This window comes from Bos mutus, chromosome 7 (assembly GCF_027580195.1).
Source record: "Bos mutus isolate GX-2022 chromosome 7, NWIPB_WYAK_1.1, whole genome shotgun sequence".
Taxonomy (NCBI): Eukaryota; Metazoa; Chordata; class Mammalia; order Artiodactyla; family Bovidae; genus Bos; species Bos mutus.
In genome coordinates this window covers 59,659,496-59,678,036 of record NC_091623.1, presented here as the reverse complement: position 1 = coordinate 59,678,036, position 18,541 = coordinate 59,659,496, and the positions used below count along the sequence as shown (strand labels likewise).

General features: G+C 51.4%; 1 protein-coding gene across 1 annotated transcript; it reads left to right on the top strand.

The window, feature by feature from the left end:
- Window positions 1–1,734: 1,734 nt before the first annotated feature.
- On the top strand, window positions 1,735–17,341 carry YJU2 (YJU2 splicing factor homolog). Its single transcript, XM_005895963.3, has 8 exons — window positions 1,735–1,882; window positions 4,062–4,162; window positions 5,545–5,689; window positions 7,812–7,946; window positions 8,592–8,773; window positions 9,919–10,039; window positions 13,823–13,964; window positions 15,174–17,341. The coding sequence occupies exons 1-8, from the start codon at window positions 1,859–1,861 to the stop codon at window positions 15,284–15,286; spliced, it is 963 nt and encodes a 320-aa protein (XP_005896025.1). The 5' UTR covers window positions 1,735–1,858; the 3' UTR covers window positions 15,287–17,341.
- The last annotated feature ends 1,200 nt before the right edge of the window (window positions 17,342–18,541 follow it).

The following is an 18,541-nucleotide window of genomic DNA, read 5'->3' as shown; positions in this document are numbered from 1 at the left end:
ACCACAAGGAAAGATCCCACATGATGCAGCAAATATCCCTCATGGCACAATTAAGACCTGATGCAGCCAAATAGATACATTTTTTTAAAAAGCTGCCCAGATGTGAGCCGTACTGGAGGTGGACATAAGTTTATCTGGGATGATTTATCTGAGGAGGGGGCCGCACAGCCAGGCTCTGAAGGCTTTTTCTCAGTCCAGGAACTTCTCTGTACATTTCACTCAAGGCTCTTAATTCAAAGGTTACCTCCTCCAAGAAGCCTTCCTAACCACCTCAGCTATGGCAAAGACTAAAGACCCCTCCCCCAAAGATATCCATGTCCTTCCTCCCAGAACCTTTGAATATGGTACCTTACATGGCAAAAAGGGCTTTGCAGCTGTGATTAATTTAACAGAATTGAGGATCCTTAACGTTTGAGGATCTTTCACTGAGTTAATGAAAATGAAGTAGAGTTATACTGGATTATCCAGGGGGCTGCAAGGATGATCGCAAGTGTCCTTATTGATGGGAAGCAGGAAGGTCAGAGGGAGACAGAGAAGGTGATGTAACAGTGGTGGCAGAGATCAGAGTGATGCAGGACCACCAGCCATGGAATTCTGGCAGCATCTGGAAGCTGGCAAAGACAAGGAAATGGATTCTCTTCTGGAGCCTGCAGAAGGAACCAGCCCTGCCACCCATTCCAGACTTCTCATCTCCAAAACTCTAATAAATGTTTTAAAATAATGAGCTTAAGGACTTCCCTGGTGGTAAAATGGATAGAAATCGCCTGCCGATACAGGAGACACAGTTTTGACACCCTGGTCTTGGAAGATCCCACATGCTGCGGGGCAACTAAACCCGAGCACCACAGCTACTGAGCCTGTGCTCTAGAGCCTTGGAGCCGCAACTACTGAAGCCCATGGACCAGAGAGCCCATGCTCCGCAACAAGAGAAGCCATGCAATGAGAAGCCCTCGCACCACAACTAGAGAAAGCCGGCACAGCTATGAAGACCCAGCACAAACAAAAAATAATTTAAAAAATTGAGCCTGTGGTACTTTGTTACAGCAGTTATAGGACACTCATACATCTCAAGCAGCCCCTTCTCATAACTTACCATATGTCACCCTGTTTTATTGTCTTTGGGTCACTGACCAGGACCCGAATGGGTTTTTTTGTGTGTTTATTGCCAGTCAGTCCCACCAGACAGTGATCTCCATGAGGACAGAAATCTTGTTCTGCGATGTGCCCCAAAGACTGAGTACATCTTTGACACAGAACAAACATGTGTAAAAGGAAAGGAGGAAGTGCGAGAAGGAACGTCCTCTTTAGAAGGACAACGCAGAGGCAAACCATGGAGTGGACATCTGGGAGCCAGTGCAGGTAGCGGGAGGTAGATCTGAAGCCTGGTCTTTGAGTCTCTACCGGTGATTCAAGATAAACTTGGGTGGGGCCCGTGAGAACTGTCCCAGTCCCCAAGTGAGCGCTAGGGACACAGGAACGACGTGTAGGGTCTACAGGGTAAGCGCTCAACACTGAGTTCTTTATTTGTTGAATAAAAGAACTATAGGGGATGTCGCTGCCAGCAGCCACGTCCCCTGACCACCTCTAGGGGGCGAAGCTCCTCAGAACTTCAAATCCAGAACGACCCCGGAACCTTTGTGGCACATTGATGAGGTTGCCACTGGGGAGGGAAGACAGATGGACTCGAATGCTGAGATGCGGGGATCAGAACCAATGAAAAAGGCAAGGCATGTACACTGCAGTCAATGATAGCGGCTGAAGGAGGTGACGGAAGCGGAAATACAAAGAGTCGGGGAAGTTCGACAAGCACCAAGCATAGTCAGTACTCTTGTGCGCGTGAAAACAGTAGGAGGCGAAGATGTCGGAGCGAAAAGTTTTAAACGTAAGTGTTCGGCGACTAGGGTTTTCGACCTGGGGTGAGACGTCTCGGAGCTCGGGTCGAGGGGGGCTACGTATACCCTATTAGAACCTTTGTCTTCTTCTCCAACGGCCTTCCGTTGGGCGGGGCTCTCTAGACTCCTCCCAATCACTTTCAGTGGAGGGTGGGCCTTCGCTAAGCCTCGAGACTGGAGTGTACCCAGTCACCTGTGTGGGCGGAGCTTAGGCTATTTACCCAGTCACTTCTGATTGGATTTTTAAGGGGATTATCCTATAGGTCTCTTGAGGGCGGAGGTTCCTTAGCTCTGTGTTCTTCGCGTTTACACCCTCGTCTTCAGGAGGCATTCCTCTGTTAAGTCCCGCCCCGCTTGGGGTTCTAGCCCAGCGTGTTCCTTGGAGGGATTAGGCTTTGCTAACCTCTCTTGCTCTGCTGGAAGGGGATCCTTCCAATTGCATCAACTAATCCCAGTTCTGTTGGGGAAGACTGGGAGTCTTGGGGTGTGGAGCTGGTTTCGGGAAGGCAGGGTTCAGCTTCTGGAGAAGAGCGCTCCGGAATTCTGAGTCCCTGTTTCCCACTCTCCAGGAAGGAGTGTGCTCCCGGGAAGGGGGTTGAGCTCCCCAGCCTGGGAGTGTGTAAGCCCAGGATGTCAGGACGAAGTAGAGAACAGACCTCCAGACTGATGGCTCGGAGCCCAGGTTTTCGAGGTCAGGTTGATGCCCCTTACTGTGATTCAGTGCTCTAATGTTTTAAACACCTATATTTGGACTCCAGCCCCAGCCAGCCCCAGTGCAATGTGTTGGACTTCGTGTCCAAGAAGGTCCTTCCATCCTGAGGATCCAACTGAGAGGCCAGTTGTTTCCATAACTTACTGGTAGATACTTCTGTCCCAGACACTGCTTGAAGTGTCATATTCATCAAATCTTCTCAGGTGGACAGGTTATGCCATCTTTAGATGAGGAAACTGAGACCCAGAGAGGTTATGTGATAGCCAGAGAGTAGAGTAGTCAAACTCAAGATACTCCCTCCCGCAGCTCTGCAACTCTGATCACTATACCACAGTTTCCTGAGTCATGTCCCTGGTTCTGAATCCTGGCTCTGCTCTTCACCTTGTGTGATCCTGAGTAGCTGAAACCACCAGAACTCAGCTTCCTCCTCTGTGAAATGGGCACATTTCTTTCTCTATTTAATAGAGTCTTTGCAAAAATTCCGTGAGTCCGCGGACATCAAACTCTCTGTGTAGTACCTGGGGCTCCACCGCTCGCTCAGCAGTAAAGAATTCCCCTGCCGTGCAGGAGATGCTGATTTGATCCCTGAGTGGGCAAGATCCCCTGGAGAAGGAAATGGCAACCCACTCCAGTATTCTTGCCTGGGAAATCCTACAGACAGAGTAACCTTTTGGGCTACGGTCCATGGGGTCACAAAGAACCAGACCAGACTGAGCAACTAAACAACAATGTAGTGCCTGGCACGTAGGAAGTGTTCAGAACGCAACGTGCTTTATTTTTGGATTATCATATGTAGTTCTTTTTTCCATAATCCAAGCTCTCCTTCCCTACATCTCCCATCTCAGGCTCCTATGCAGAAAGAGTTAATACTGCAGGCCTGAGGCTGCTGCCCTAGATAGAAAGGCCGGCTTGCAATGCTGGACTTTGGCTGGCTTCTGGGAACTTGAATTTCAGGATGCTTCTCACAGTTCACAGAAAAGAATGGCTCCCTGTGCTTAAACTGTTTGTATAAACAGTGTGATTTGTGCTGAGCATCTGCTCCTCTCCCGGAGCCTGGAATTGTATGGGCAGATGTGCCTGTACGACCAGCCGCTAGTGAAAACCCTGGGTGCTGTGTCCCCCTGAGCTCCCCTGGGAGACATTTCACATGTGTTGTCACAATATATCACTGGGGGAACTGACTTCATCAGGAGAAAACCCTGGGAGCTTGTACCTGGTCTCCTGGGCCCTGCCTCATGCACCTTGTTGCCTTTGCTGGTTTTCCTCTGTGTCCTTTTGCTATTGATGAATAGCAGCCATGAGTACAAGTGTGTGAGCCTCCTAGTTCTCTCATCAACACCCTGAACCTGGGGGTGGTATTAGGGACCCAGACACAGCTCCCCAGAGGCCCTTCCCTCTGCCTCTGGCCTCCCTTGCACCTGAAAGCAACTCCCCTGACACTACCTTCCTCCCCACAGAAATACTACCCCCCTGACTTTGACCCATCGAAGATTCCCAAGCTCAAGCTGCCCAAAGATCGGCAGTATGTGGTGCGGCTGATGGCCCCCTTCAACATGAGGTGAGTGACCCCTCAGGGCCCCTGCACTGGTCATGGTGGACAGACCCCATGCCCGGCATCCACAGAGAGCAGCCTGTCCCCAGACCTCAGACCAGGTCACCAGTCCTGACTCAGACATGAGCCCAGTGAGCGGGTGACCTGTCTTTCCTGCCGTTGAGGATCAATCTTCCTGACCACTCAGAGCTCCCACCCGGTGCCTGAGAGCTCAGTCTTGGTAGTAGAAGCTTGAGTGTGAGACAGAGTCCTGTACACACATTCACTTCCTCCAGCAGCCCTGTCTGTTCCTGCCTCAGGACCTTTGCACAGGCTGTTCCCTCTGCCTGGCATACACTTCCCTCTGCTCTCACATGGCCAGCTCTTTTCCACCTTCCAAGGCTTGGCTTAAATTTCATCCCCTCAGAACAACCCTCCTGATCCCCCACCCAACCCCGTCTATGCTTACCTCCTCTGCCACTAGTCCCCAGACCTCATCCTTTGTACTGTCTTGTAAATTATCATACCTCACCAATTCCCAGCCCCACAGTTCTTCTCATCTTTGCACATCTGAAATGAAGTGGTAACCAAAGCCACCTTTGTTAGTGAAGTTCAGCACATGTTTACACATTACTGATCTGCTTGTCTTCTCTTTCTCCTTCATGCATTTGTTTTTATTCAGCAGTCATTTATTGGGTACTGCTGAATGCCAGGGACACTGGGGGGATCAAGACTTGACCCCAAGAGTCCTAGTCTGGTGAGGAGTAGAGATAATAAACAAGTGCTCTGGCACATTCATGCAAAGCATTTGTGGGACACACAGATTGTCACAAGAGAGTGACTGGATGGTGGTGGGGAAAGGGGGAGGGGGCTTTGCTGGGTGATTAGGGAAATATCAGAACAAATACCAGTGGAACTAGAATCTAAGGGTTGGAGGATGTCACAGGCTATGGGAATTGCAATGGTGAAGGCCCACAGGTGGGACTGAGCTGGGGTGTTTGTAGGAACAGCCAGGAGGCCAGCACACTGGGCCTGGGGAGCACAGGGGCTGAGCAGGAGGGGCTGAGGGAGGGCAGAGTGCCAGAGCTCTGCCTCGCTTCGTGTGGCATCCCCCCAAGTGGAATCCTCCCTCTGGAGGTCAGGGTGCCCCATGAACACCAGGCTGGCTTCTGGGAGTGGGCGACAGGCAAGTCTCACCTAGCTTTGGTCGTCTGGGTGCTTTCCAAGAAGACAGGCAGATACTAGTGAGAAGAATATGCTGGCTAAGGGGAAGCCTTACCTACTTCTTGGTAGGGAGGGAGCTCCCCATCCCTGGAGGTATGCAAGTGGTTATCTGCCAGAATGCTCAAGGGTCCCACCGGCAAGAACCAGGGCACCGAGGTGACTTCAGTCCCTGTCCCTCCCCACAGATGTAAGACGTGTGGAGAATACATCTACAAGGGCAAGAAGTTCAATGCTCGCAAAGAAACAGTGCAGAATGAGTCCTACCTGGGCCTGCCCATCTTCCGCTTCTACATCAAGTGCACGCGCTGCCTGGCAGAGATCACCTTCAAGGTAAGCAGCCACCCAGCCCTGTCCCTCCTCCACTGGGGGGTCACCACTCCTGTCCCCTCCCTCCAGGGAAATCCCATTTCACCTTCTCCCCAGGAAACAGCAGAAGTTCAAGGAGCAGTTAACAGGAGTGTTATTTATAAAGGCAGAAAACCAAGAAGCAACCTAGATGTATAGTGACGAGGTTTGATGGACAGGCTAGTGCACATTGGAAATTTTCATGGCTAATAGTAGTCATATTTTTATTTTCATTGTCATCCTAAGGGTGGTATTAAGAACTTGAGGGACTTCCCTGGTGGTCCAGTGGCTAAAACTCCGAGCTTCCAATGCAGAGGGCCTGGATTCCATCCCTGGTCAGGGAACTAGATCCCATATGCTGCAACTAAGAGTTTGCATGCTACAACTAAAGGGTTAAAAAAAAGAATTTGGAAAAGAGATGAAGAAAACTTAGTTTTTTCTCCTCGTACTTCTGTGCTGTTTGAGTATTTTTTTGCCAAAAGAATTTTTTCTTCCGTTAAAACATTTGATTTTATTAAAATAACCAAAAATACATTATGTTTTAATTGTTTATTTTTTAAACACAGTTTTATGAGATATGACTTATATGCCATACAAACCATTGTTTTAAAATGTATAATTCAGTGCATTTTAGTATGTTCCTAATGTGCTAAATTGCGTTCTCTAATTCCAGGACATTCTCATCACCCCCACATTAACCTCCGTCCCCTCCCCCAGCTCCTGGCAATCACGAATACACTCTGTGTCTCTGGTTTGTCTGTCTGGACATTTCACATCAAGGAATCACACACTGTGTGGCCCTTTGTTCAAGAATATTGTAGCAAGTATCAGTGCCTCTCTCCTCTTTAAAGCTGAGCAGTATTCCACTGTGTGGCTGGATCACATTTTGTTTGTCTGCTCATTAGCTAATAGAGAGTTAGGTTGTCTCCAGAAAAAACGTTTTCTTTACCTACGTGGTGAAGTATGTATATATTTAGATATTAATGAATACACATTAGTTTTTTAAAGTTTAGAAAAGCTGTGGCAGAATGTTATAAGTTGGCTTTTCTAATGAAGAATTTCAACTGATGAAATAACTAGGATTACATATGTATGTTTGTGTGTCTGTGAGCATGTGGTGAAAACAGAACTCCAGCAGGTAGACACTGGAAAATTGGTTGACGACTCTTCTTTGCCCAGCCAGTCACCAGGCATAGAAACGCTTATAACAGTTTCCTGTATGGTTTTCAAAAAAGTGTGCTCTGGATACACGTGCACACAAGGATCACTCTCCTCCTTGGTCTCTTTTAAACAGTAAATATCTTATTTTGGAGTAGTTTCAGATTCATAGAGAGGTTGCAGAGATAGCAGAGAGTTCCCATCTGCCCCTCACGGTCTTCCCCTCCTGTTAACATCTTCCATTTCCACTTTGTATCTGCCACAATAAGAAACCAACACTGAATTGTTAGATTGTTACTTTTAACCAAATTCCAGACATGACACAGATTCAATTTTTCCACTAATGTTACCTTTCTGTTCCAGAGTCTCATCCAGGATACCATGTTATATATTGCTTCTCTGTTTTATAAACACAAATAGGACCATGCTTTATACACAGTCGATGTGTAATTTATAATCAGAGGAAGGTCAAGTGCACATGTGTGCACATACATACAGAAGGGATTTGTGCAGGGACTTCCTTGGTGGATCAGTGGTTAAGAGTCTGCACTTCTCACTGCACAGAGCATGGGTTTGTTCCTTGATCAGGGAATAAAGATCCTGCATGTGATGCTGTGTGGGGAAAACATTAAAAAAAAAAAGATTTGTGCAGAGACCTAGAAACTTATTTGCAAACATGTGGAGGGTGAAGGTCAGCAGAGGGACAGTGGGCAGGTGGAGAAGTATCTGAAAATCCATGCTAGGGAGTTCAGCGATTCTGTGAAAGGGGCAGGAGCACTGGAAAGAAAGAACTGTGCTCGCCAAAGCAATAAGACAGGAAAAAGAAAGAATCAGTGTTAAGTGGCCTGAAACAGGGAAAGAAGGTGTTTCAGGCTGCTAGCCACTGTTCAGCAGAAGCTTTTAATGCTCAGAGACGTAGGAGCTGACGTCTGCCCGTCCTTCCTCCCAGACAGACCCTGAAAACACAGACTACACCATGGAGCATGGAGCCACGAGGAACTTCCAGGCTGAGAAGCTCCTGGAGGAGGAGGAGAAGAGGGTGCAGAAGGAGCGGGAGGACGAGGAGCTGAACAACCCCATGAAGGTGAGTCAGGCACCGCCTTTGTGCGTGTGTGTGTATGTGCCTGCCTGTGTGTGGGTGCCGATGGAGTCGATTCCCCTTCCTGCTTAACCCTCCAGGCAGGGTGTTGGGGTGGGGAGAATGGTCAGTAGAATTCTAAGATGTCCCCAAGACCCCCGCCTCCTAGTCACACGTGCTGTGTAGTCCCAGGGCTGCGTATACAAGGATCTTACTCCCATGATCAAGTTAAGATTAAACTATGGCCCAGACGACCTCACGAAAGGGGGATTGCCCAGAATGGGCCTGACCTATCACCTGAGTCCCTTAACCTGGGTCTAGAGTCCGAGACTGAGGGAGTCTTTTTTTTTTTTTTAACTTATATTATTTTTACTTAGTGACGGAGCCAGGCTGGAAGTCCAGGCCACCTGGTTCCAGTACTGACTAGCCACATGGTCTCAGGCGATCTCTTCCCCTTCCCCAAGCCTCAGTGTTCTGAGCCATGAAGTGGGTGCAGCCAAGGGACCAGGCGCTGTGCATCCAGGGCCCGGGGTTGGGGGTTCCTTCCCTTGCCCATGGTGATGCCCTAAGGTCAGGCAGGCCATGCGGGGTGGCAGAGGGGGTTGAGTCGCAGCGCCCTTAGCCCCACGTCCGTGCCCTGGTCCCCACCAGGTGCTGGAGAACAGAACTAAGGACTCCAAGCTGGAGATGGAGGTCCTGGAGAACCTGCAGGAGCTCAAAGACCTGAACCAGCGGCAGGCCCACGTGGACTTCGAGGCCATGCTGCGGCAGCACCGCCTGTCAGAGGAGGAGCGGCAGAGGCAGGAGCAGGAGGAGGACGAGCGGGAGACGGCGTGAGTGGGACACGGGCCAGAGGAGGCCGGGGTTGCCCACCCGCCTCGCAGCCTGTGCAGTGCCCTTCCCTCTGCGTGGAATCCCCCTTCCCGATCTTTGCATGGCTCTCATCTCGGGGAGGCCTTCCCCATATCCCACTCCCCATCTTGTTTTCTCTCTTGTGGCATCTGTGTCAAGGTCCCCAGGACCACCCCCAGGTTCAGTGGTTAATTAGAATGAAAAGTTACAGGGAAAAATCAACAGCAGGAAAAGGCAAGGGGCAGGGTTGGGGGATTGGGCACAAAATTTCAGAGTCTTCTGCCTGTCATGAGATGGGCTTAATTCCCCCAAAATGAGACGTGATGGCGTGAATGAGGCGTGGTCCCTGGGGAGGCCTAGCCTGGGGTTCTCATTGGGGGCCAGTCACGCAGGCACCTGCCCAGCTTGGCCGAGCCCCCAGACTCCAGGAGGAGAGTGCACCCCTTGTTTGCCCAGATAGTGTTGGGGCAGGGAGCCTCTCATCAGTAGCGGGAGCCCCAGGGTCCAAGTCCAGTTGCCCCTGAGGGCTGGCCTGGCAAGCCAGCCTTTCTCAGCCTTTCTGTCCATGCTTCTGCTGGGCACCTCCCACTTTCTGGAACCTTCTTGCTGATTCACCCCTTTCCTGATGTCTTCTGTCCTTCATCACCTAAAATCTGAACAGGGACTCAGTTTGGCTTCTGCATTCAGGGCCTGGAAGGGGATTGGGCACAGAGTAGGTGGACAGCCAGTGCTGTTGGGTTGGCAGGTCAGTGAGACCGGGATTAACAGTGAGAGGAGTCTGCGCTCACTGAGCCCGTTTTGGATGTGGGCATTGTTCTGAGTTTGAGTTTGGTCCCACCATTGTGGTCGAGGGAACTGGGGTATGAGGAGCTGTACACACAGCCCTGACTGAGGTCCCCCAGTTGGGGTTCAAATTGAGACAGGCTGGTTCCAGCCTCTGAGTGCTTAACCACCCCACTGGGTTCAGTGGACAAAGAACTTTTTTTTTTTAAAGATATTTGTGCACCCCATCCCCCACTCAGTGAGGCTAGGAAAGGAAAACCAGGTGCCTCATTGTGGGGCGGAGGGTCCTGGTCACTGTTCCCCCAAAAAAGCATGTCCCCAAGTTCCACGTTCCTTCCTGCAGGGCGCTAGTGGAGGAATCAAGGAAAAGAAGACTCCTTGAAGACTCTGACTCAGAGGAGGACACCAACCCCACCCAGCCCCAGCCAGCCCTCCGGCCCAACCCCACTGCCATCCTGGATGAGGTGAGTGGGGCCACCCGCATTCCCACGTGCTCTCAGGTGAAGCAGGGACAGGGCAAGCCAGGGCTTGGCTTACCTTTGTCTTGAAGGGCCACAGACAGCCCAAGCCATAGTGCTCCACACCATTGTTGTAGCACTAAACAGCCGTGGATCGTGTACGAATAAGTAGGCATGGCCATGTGCCAGTAAAACTTTGTTTACAAAAACAGGTTGCAGCCCTCCAGGACTGTAAGGTTTTCTTTTTATTTCTATTATTTTTTAATTGGAGTATGATTCCTGTACAGTGTTGTGTTAACTTCTGCTGCACAACAGCGTGAATCAGCTGTATATGTACATGTATCCCCTCCCTCCCATCCCACCCCTCACACAGCACCAGGATGAGCTCCCTGTGTTACATAGCAGCTTCCCACTAGCTATCCATTTTACATGTGGTGGTGTATATACATCAGTGCCTCTCTCCCAACTCGACCCACTCTCTCCTTTGCCTTGTGCCCACAAGTCCGTTCTCTATGTCTGCCAGTCTGTTCCTGCCCTGTAAATCCAGGGCTGTAGTTTTCCACCCCTTCTCCAGCTGCAGAAACAAGGAGACTCGCTGGATTTAGAGACCTCAGGCAGATGTTGATTTCTCAGGCACTTAACAGTCCTGAGCTGGACTCCCGGGCAGCCCTGTTCCATGCAGTCATTTCAGGGATCCAAGGCTCCTCGTTTCTCCTAGTTCTGCCCTGTCCTGGAGCATGGCTGCCAGCTCTGTGGTCACAGCTGGCTCAGAGCACCCTGGGGTTCTGGCTGTGGGAAGGCGAAGGGGGTGTGGAGGAGCACCCGCCAGTGCCTGGAGGCCCAGGTTCAGATGCCCCCCACACCCACTCCCCTGGAATGTGGAGTCCCAGTGGCTGGACATAGTCATGTGGCCACCTTGAACTGCAAGGGAGGCTGGGAGCTGCCCGTGCTATTATTAGCAGGAAGAAGGGAAAAAGAGGGTTGCGGGGTTTGGGGATAGGGGGTTGTCTAGCATTTTTCACCACAGCTGTCTTATCCAAGGTGATTGAGGCCACTCTGGTTAATCGAAGGAGGGGCTTAAAATGGGAAATGGTAAATAATGCAGAGACCCCAGAAACTTTATTATAACTCAAAGCATGTTCCCGGTCTGTATTAGTTAAATACTAGTCCAGCCACTGGACAGGACCCAAAGTAACAGCAGTCACAACTGCATGGAGGTTACTTTTCTATCAAATAACAGTTGTACATGGCCATGCTGAACAGGGAAGTTGGACCCTGTTGTCCGGGGCATCCTCCACCTCAATGTCTTGCCATCCCCTTTGAGGATGATGCCCTCAATGCAGGGCAGCTCACGCTGGCCAGTGGGAAGGGCTGGGGACAGGGAGGACATTAAGGATAACAGTACCTTTGGTTGAGCAGATCCTTCTGCTCACACTTCATTGGTCAGAACTGAACCGCCGGCCCACATCCTGTTGCAAAGGGGTCTGGGAAATGTAGTCTTTCACAAGGGCAGCCATGTTCAAGCCATGAATCCTGAAGAGGATGGGTTTGGGGGTCATGCACTCTCACTTGTCAACCTTTTGATGTAGAACCAAGATATTTTCTTTGAGGCTGCATCTCCTGATCAGAGTTCTCTCTCTGTCTTTCTTGCATAATCCACCCTCAGAATTCACCTAAAATTTCTTGTTTGTTTATTTCTTTCAAGTGGAATAAGAGATTGAAAGTTCTTTCAAAGCAATATGGCCTGGTATGATTTTTCCGCCCAGTCTTTTCTTTTAAGTCTATTTTATTACTTTATTTTGGCAGCACTACACAGCATGTGGGATCTTAGTTCCCCCACCAGGGATTGAACCTGTGCCCCCTGCAGTGGAAACATGAAGTCCTAACCACTGGTCTACCAGGGCATTCCCTCCCCCTAGTCTTTTGTTGTTGCTGCTGTTTCTTTCTTTATTTTTGGCCCCTGTGGGTCTTCAGTGCTGCAAGCGGGCTTTGTCTAGTTGTGGCCAGTGGGGTGTACTCTAGTTTCAGTGCAAGGTCTTCTCATTACTGTGGCTTCTCTTCTTTTGGAGCACAGGCCCGAGGATGCATGAGCTAAGTAGTTGTGGTGTGCAGGCTTAGTTGTCCCTTGAGATGTGAGATATTCCCAGACCTGGGATCGAATCTGTGTTCTCTGCATTGGCAGGCAGATTCTTGACCCCTGGACCATCAGGGAAGTCCTCCCCCTGATGACCCAGTGGTTAAGTTAGGTTACTATAGTCTTGGATAACTATTAAGTCTTTTCTGGTTATGTTGCTTGTAGGTAATTTGATAGTGGACTTTCTTGTTTTGTTATGCATTACACAGATTTCACCGTAACTTTACAGAAGAATCTGTCCACCCCTCTTTCCCCTGGGTTTCGTTTAATGGGAACCCGTGATGGTGTTTGACAAAAGGTGAAGGAAAGAAATTAATTCCAGCAGTCAGTTCAGTGGTGCCAGATGAGCAAGCTTCGGCTGGGACTGCTGGTCTCTCTGTTACCCCAGTGGACAGCACCTGTCCTGATCACCACACAGGAGGAATGCAGTGTGACCACTGTGTCCTCCTCCTCCCTCTGCCCCCACCCCAGCTGTGCCAGCCTCCTCAGATGGGCCAGGCTCAGTCCACATCACGATCTCGCTTGCTGACTTCTCCGTGTTTGACTTCAGCACCAGGTTCCTCCCCTGACCACCTGATTGACAGCAGCTGTCCCCTTCGCCCACCCCCACACTGTCACATCACCCTGACTTCTTTCTTTCCCATCACTGATTAGGACGATGGTGTCTGGGGACTTCCTTGGAGGTCCAGTGGTTAAGACTCCATGCTCCCAGGGCAGGGGGCATGTTTTCAGTCCCTGGTCAGGAAGCTAAATCCCACATGCTGCACAGCCAAAAAAACAAAGATGATGGTGGTTGTCCTGACCATCTACTTGCTCGTCCACCCTCTCTCCTCCCCAGATGGTGAGCTCTGTGAAGGCATCCCCCTGCCGTCGTGCTTCCCCTGCACCCAAACCCCAATAGGGCCTCTTGCTTCTAGTGGTTTCCAGTTCCTGTATTTAAACATCAAACATAAAAGGGGTCCTTTCTGATAAGACTGAAGAGCTGGATGTGGACTGAGCCCCCTTCTGCCTCCCCTAACTAGTTCCTCCCCCTCACTAGGCACCAGGGCGGTGCCTGCATCCCCCTTCATTCCCTCAAACATGTTGATTGAGCACCTGCTACAGACAAGATCGGGTATGTTCAGGGTGGTATGGCTGTAGACTGAGCTCCTGTTACAGACTCAGCAGTGAACAGGCAGGACCCCGCAGCGGCTGGGGAGGCTGCTAATAAAGCAGTGGAGGCACTGTGGACACAGACGTGCAGCTTTCACTCGAGCTGGAACTGAGAGGAGAGGCGTCTCGGGGTTGCCGATACTTGAGATGGGTACTGAAGAATGAGAAGTTCACCAAGTGATCTCAAAACAAAGCAGGTGTTCCAGGTGGAGGGAACATTGTGGGTACAGATGTGGAGATGAGCAACCTCGGTGTATGTGATTTAGGAAGTGTAAAGGTAGGGTGTAAGGGATAGAAAATTGGCAGAGGCCTTGAGTACCAAGCTTAGGGCAATGGGGAGCCACAGAGGAGTTTAGAGCAGGGGGGAAAGGGCTAGTCACACCACAGGGAGTGGAGCTGGTAAAGATCCTGGCTCAGCTGGGGACTGAGAGCAGGGAGGCCAGAGGAGGGACAGATTGGAGACAAATCACCCAGTCACATCCCGCATCCGTCACCCCCGGCAGACCCCGAAAGCCAAGAGGAAGGCAGAGAGCTGGGAGCGCAGCGTGGGTACCCTTGGCAGCAGGCCCCAGCTGTCGGGCCTGGTTGTGAAGAAAACAGGCCTGGACACCAGCATCCGGCGAGGAAGAGCCCCACCCCTCCCAGGTAGGTTCAGTCCCTTAGCTGCATGCAGTGCCTCAGGCAGCCACTGGGTGGTGCTGTTCTGTTGAGAGGGGCGGCAGGGTGAGGTGTGTCCCCAACTAGGGTTGAGGCTAGAAGGGCTGTTTTAATTTTTTGTTTTAATTAAGAGGAGCAAGCTGTTGTTTAGTCGCTAAGTCGTGTCTGACTCTTTCACGACCCCATGGACGTAGCCCGACAGGCCCCTCTGTCCATGGATTTCCGAGGCAAGAATACTGAAGTGGGTTGCCATTTCCTTCTCCAGGGGATCTTCCTTACCCAGGTATCGAACCCACATCTCCAGCTTGGCAGGCAGATTTTTTTGCCACGGAGGCACCAGGGAAGCCCAAAAGGAGCAAGTGCTCGCTTTTAAAACCCCATTCAGAGGCCTGTAGAATAAATTGTCTGATCTCATGGCTGCCCATACCCCGGCTGCCCATACCCCATACATGGACAGTGGCCCCAGCCTCTCAGGTTGGGTCCTGCACATCCACATCTTGGCTGTTGTGTCACCAATGCTGTGTGTGGCCCCCGGGCCCCAGGGAGGAGGAGAATTAAGGTGAGGTGGACCCTGTGAGGTGGAAAGAGCAGGACCCCCCATGCCTTCGTGTGCTTGTCCCGTGTCCTTGGTCCAGGGCCCTCACCCCTGCCCTGGGCCTGAGCTTCCTGTCCTGGAAGATGCTGGTGATAACAGGATCGGCCTCATGGGTCCTCAGAAAGTTTGGGGCCGGTTCTCTGAGATGCTCCCAAGTCAGGCACCTGCAGTAGATCCTGGCACCCAGCGAGCCTTACAGATGCGTGACCATGTTTATCAAAACAGTTACTACTCCATTTGTCAGATGAGGAGACTGAGGCCCAGAGAGGTGGAGCCACTTGCCCAGAACCATACAGCTGGGGTGAGTGGTGGAACCAAGGTCCACCCCTCTTCATCACCATGGTACTTGGCTTCACTTGGGACCTGGAGCATTTCTATTTTCTGCACCCCCAGCAGGGCGCCTGTGTCCACCCGGGTCCAATTTCAGAAGTGGAGCTGCTGGGTCAAGGGGTGTGTGGGTTTAAACTGTGATGGGTCTGCCAGATACTTTCCAGAAAGGCTGCACACAAGCAGTTATGGCTGGTCCTGTTCTCTGGCCTCCCCCAGGCTCAGCCTGCCTGCACCTGTCCCAAGGTGACTACTAGCTCTTGCCTCTCCCCCAGGTGTAATGAAGAATGGTCAGGTAGCTGGCCCAGCGCCCCAGATGCCCGGCACGTCCTCCCTGAGCCAGCTGGGTGTGTATTCTGACAGTGAGGACAGCAGCGGCAGCAACTGAGGCCCCCCTGCCCTTCCCTGGTCAAGGTCACACAGCCAGCTGCAGCCACGGTCCAGGCCAGAGGCCTTGGAACCAAGCAGAATCACAGCTGGACAAGCGTGAACGCCCTCAGGCCGGCAGGGCGAGTGAGGACTTCAGCTGAGGGACTCAGTTTTCTTCCTGTCCCCCTGCCCTCTGGAGCTCAGGTCTCCAGGTCACACTGCAACATCCTGGAGCAGCTTCAAGGTCATCTCTGTGACAGTCCTGAGAGGCCAGCCATGCTTTAGGCACATGCTGGGCCCACCCATCACCCTGGCTGGGCTCCATCCCTTTCCACCACAGAACCATCTGGAACCAATGGAAAGAACCTGCTGATGGCCTGGGCACCTCCTCTCTGTCAGTGTCTGAGAAGGGGGTGTCAGAAGCACGCAGCCTAGCCAGTCCTGGACCCCTGCCTCTCAGAAACCACCAGCTAATAAATGCTCATTATTTCATAGGCTTAGTTTGGGGCTGATTTGTAGAAAGCTGATAAAGTCAGGAGACCAGCGAGTCTGACTGCAAACCTCCTGTTCTTTCAAGGTTGCTGGATTCCACCTCATAACCCCCTCTGACTGCAGCGTTTTCTAGTTGAAGGTCCTGTGCCCCCACCAGACACTTCCGCAGGCTGTGCATACAGTGTGCTCTGTCACTTCAGTCGTGTCCAACTCTTTGTGACTATGGACTGTAGGCCGCCAGGCTCCTCTGTCCATGGGATTCTCCAGGCAAGAATACTGGAGTGGGTTGCCATGCCCTCCTCCAGGGGATCTTCCTGAACCAGGGATCGAACCTGAGTCTCCTGTGGCTCCTGAGTTGCAGGCGGCTTCTTTACCACTAGAGCCACCTGGGAAGCCCCCTCACAATCTAATGAACCTCCATCTCCTCTCTCCTGCCCTTCCTGGGGTCGGTGACATCAGCCCTTCTCTCACACACGCACATACATGCAGGCTTTCATTCAGCATTTGAATAAAGAGGCTTTGTGGTTTGCAGTGTCAGAGTTTGTGGGGTGAGACCCCCCCCCCCGCCACATCGGGGATCTGCTTTCCTACAACAATTTCCCTGCTTGGGGATTGTAGAGAGAGGTGAACCAGGGTCCCGCTAGGGCTTCCAATGGGGGCTCAGGGGCTTCATATCAAGGCTCTGAGGCTGCAAAGATGGCCAGGGAGGCATGGTTCCCAAGCCCTGACAGTGGGGGTTGGGGCAGGCCCACCAGGCTGGCAGCTAGTAAGAACTGGTACCTCGTGCACCTCTGTTCCCAGTTCTGCGCTCAACAGCGTCGTGTTTATGGCCTAACGTTGGCCGCCTCAGGAGTGTTTACACCGTGGAAATCGGCAGAGGCTGCAGGAGCCGGTTGTGAAGCCCGGCCGGCACACCACTGCCCGTCTCCCCCAGCTCAGCATCCTGCTGTCAGTGCCTGAGATGTAGGCCTTTGAGAGGCTCTGGGTAAAACAAATCATCCAGGGACTTCTGCGGTGGTCCAGTGTTAGCACTCGGTACTTTCACTGCTGAGGGCCCGGATTCAATCCCTGGTTGGGGAACGAAGATCCCATAAACTGTGCAGTGTGACCAAAATTTAAAAATAAAATAGAAAACAATGAATAAGTCATCTAGCTTAAGTAGTTGTGAAAAGACAGTGGGTTGGGAGCTCTCTGGCTCATTTTTTAAAATTTATTTATTTGGGTGCATCAGGTCTTAGTTGTGGTGTGTGAGCTTAGTTGCCCGGTGGCATGTGGGATCTTAGCTCCCCAGCCAGGGATCAGACCCTCATACCCTACATTGGAAGGCAGATTCTTAACCACTGGACTGCCAGGGAAGTTCCTCATTTTGATTCTTTCAGACTTGGTGGAACTCCCATTGCTCTCAATTCACTGCAGTTTTTGCCATGTATGTGCACTGTCCGTTACTATTGTTTACTTAGTATTATTGTTAACCTAACTTTATCCTAAAACACAGGTCGCCAAACTACAATCCATAGGCTAAATCTGGCCTGTGGCCTGTCTTTGTAAATAAACTTTTATTGGCACACCAACACACCTATTTGTGTGCATGTCACCTATGACTGCCTTTGCTCCCTGGTGGCAGAGGTGAGTGGTTAAGGCTGATTCTGTGACCTACAAAGTCAAAATAGGTACTCTCACATACCATAACAGGATAAACAAATGATACTAGAGGTGGTGCTAACCATGATGCAATCAAAGCAGGATAGGAAAGTTCTGATGGGGCTACCTTAGGAGTTATGTGTACTGCCGGTGGCTCCCTGTATTGGTTACCTAATGCTGTGTAACAAGTGATCCCCAAATTTAGCAGCTTAAACAACAGGAATCTGGGTGTGGTTTCACTGGGTTCTTGGCTTCAGAGTCCATCACAGATGCAGCTGAGATATTGGCCAGGGTTGGGGTTTCATCTGAAGGCATGCCTGGGGAAGGATCCACTTCCAAGCTCACCCATGTGGTTGTTGGCAGAATTCACTTTTCACAGACTCTTAGCCAGAGGCCACCCTCAGTTCCCTGCCTGCATAGACCTCTCCAACGGCTGGCCTCCTAAGGAGAAGAGTCTGCTAGAAGTGACAGCCCATCACCATTGCCATGTTCTGCTGGTTGGAAGCAGCCACACAGCGCCACTCCCACATGTTCCAGGGGAGCTGCTCACACGTGGGTGCAACCACCAGGAGGCTGGGGTCATGGGGGCCACCCATGGTGGCTGAGGCCGAAACACCTGAGGGTCTACCTGCAGACCCCTCAGGCTTTGCAAGGGACTGTGTGTTGACAAGTGTGTCCCTGGCACCTGAGATCATTCTTGTATTTTGTAGGTGTTCATTGAATGTGTGTGGCCTGAGTGGGTGTCTCATTCACTGAGGAGGAAATTGAGGCCCAGGAAACCACATGCTTCTGCCTGCTCTCTGCCCCACTCCCCTTTCCACCGTGCTGGAATTGTTTCTTTCATTCTTATTTTTCCTGCAGGGCTTTACACTTTGTTCTCCTGCCCCTGTCCTGGGAACAGTTTGGCTCTCAGCCCCCAATTGCCTTGCTGGGTTTTCCAGGGTAGAGTGGGCAGAGGGATTGCATAGCAACACACTGGGGTCTGTCCTGTGTGCTGACCTTCCAGGGCCTCACCCTGCACCCACTGCCTGCCTTGAGCCTGCCTCCCCCAGACCATCTTCCCCTTTTTAGTCTCTGGAGCCTGCCCTTCCCCCCTCACTGCTGACAGTCCCATTCCCCACAAGCTCCATGTCTGTCATCT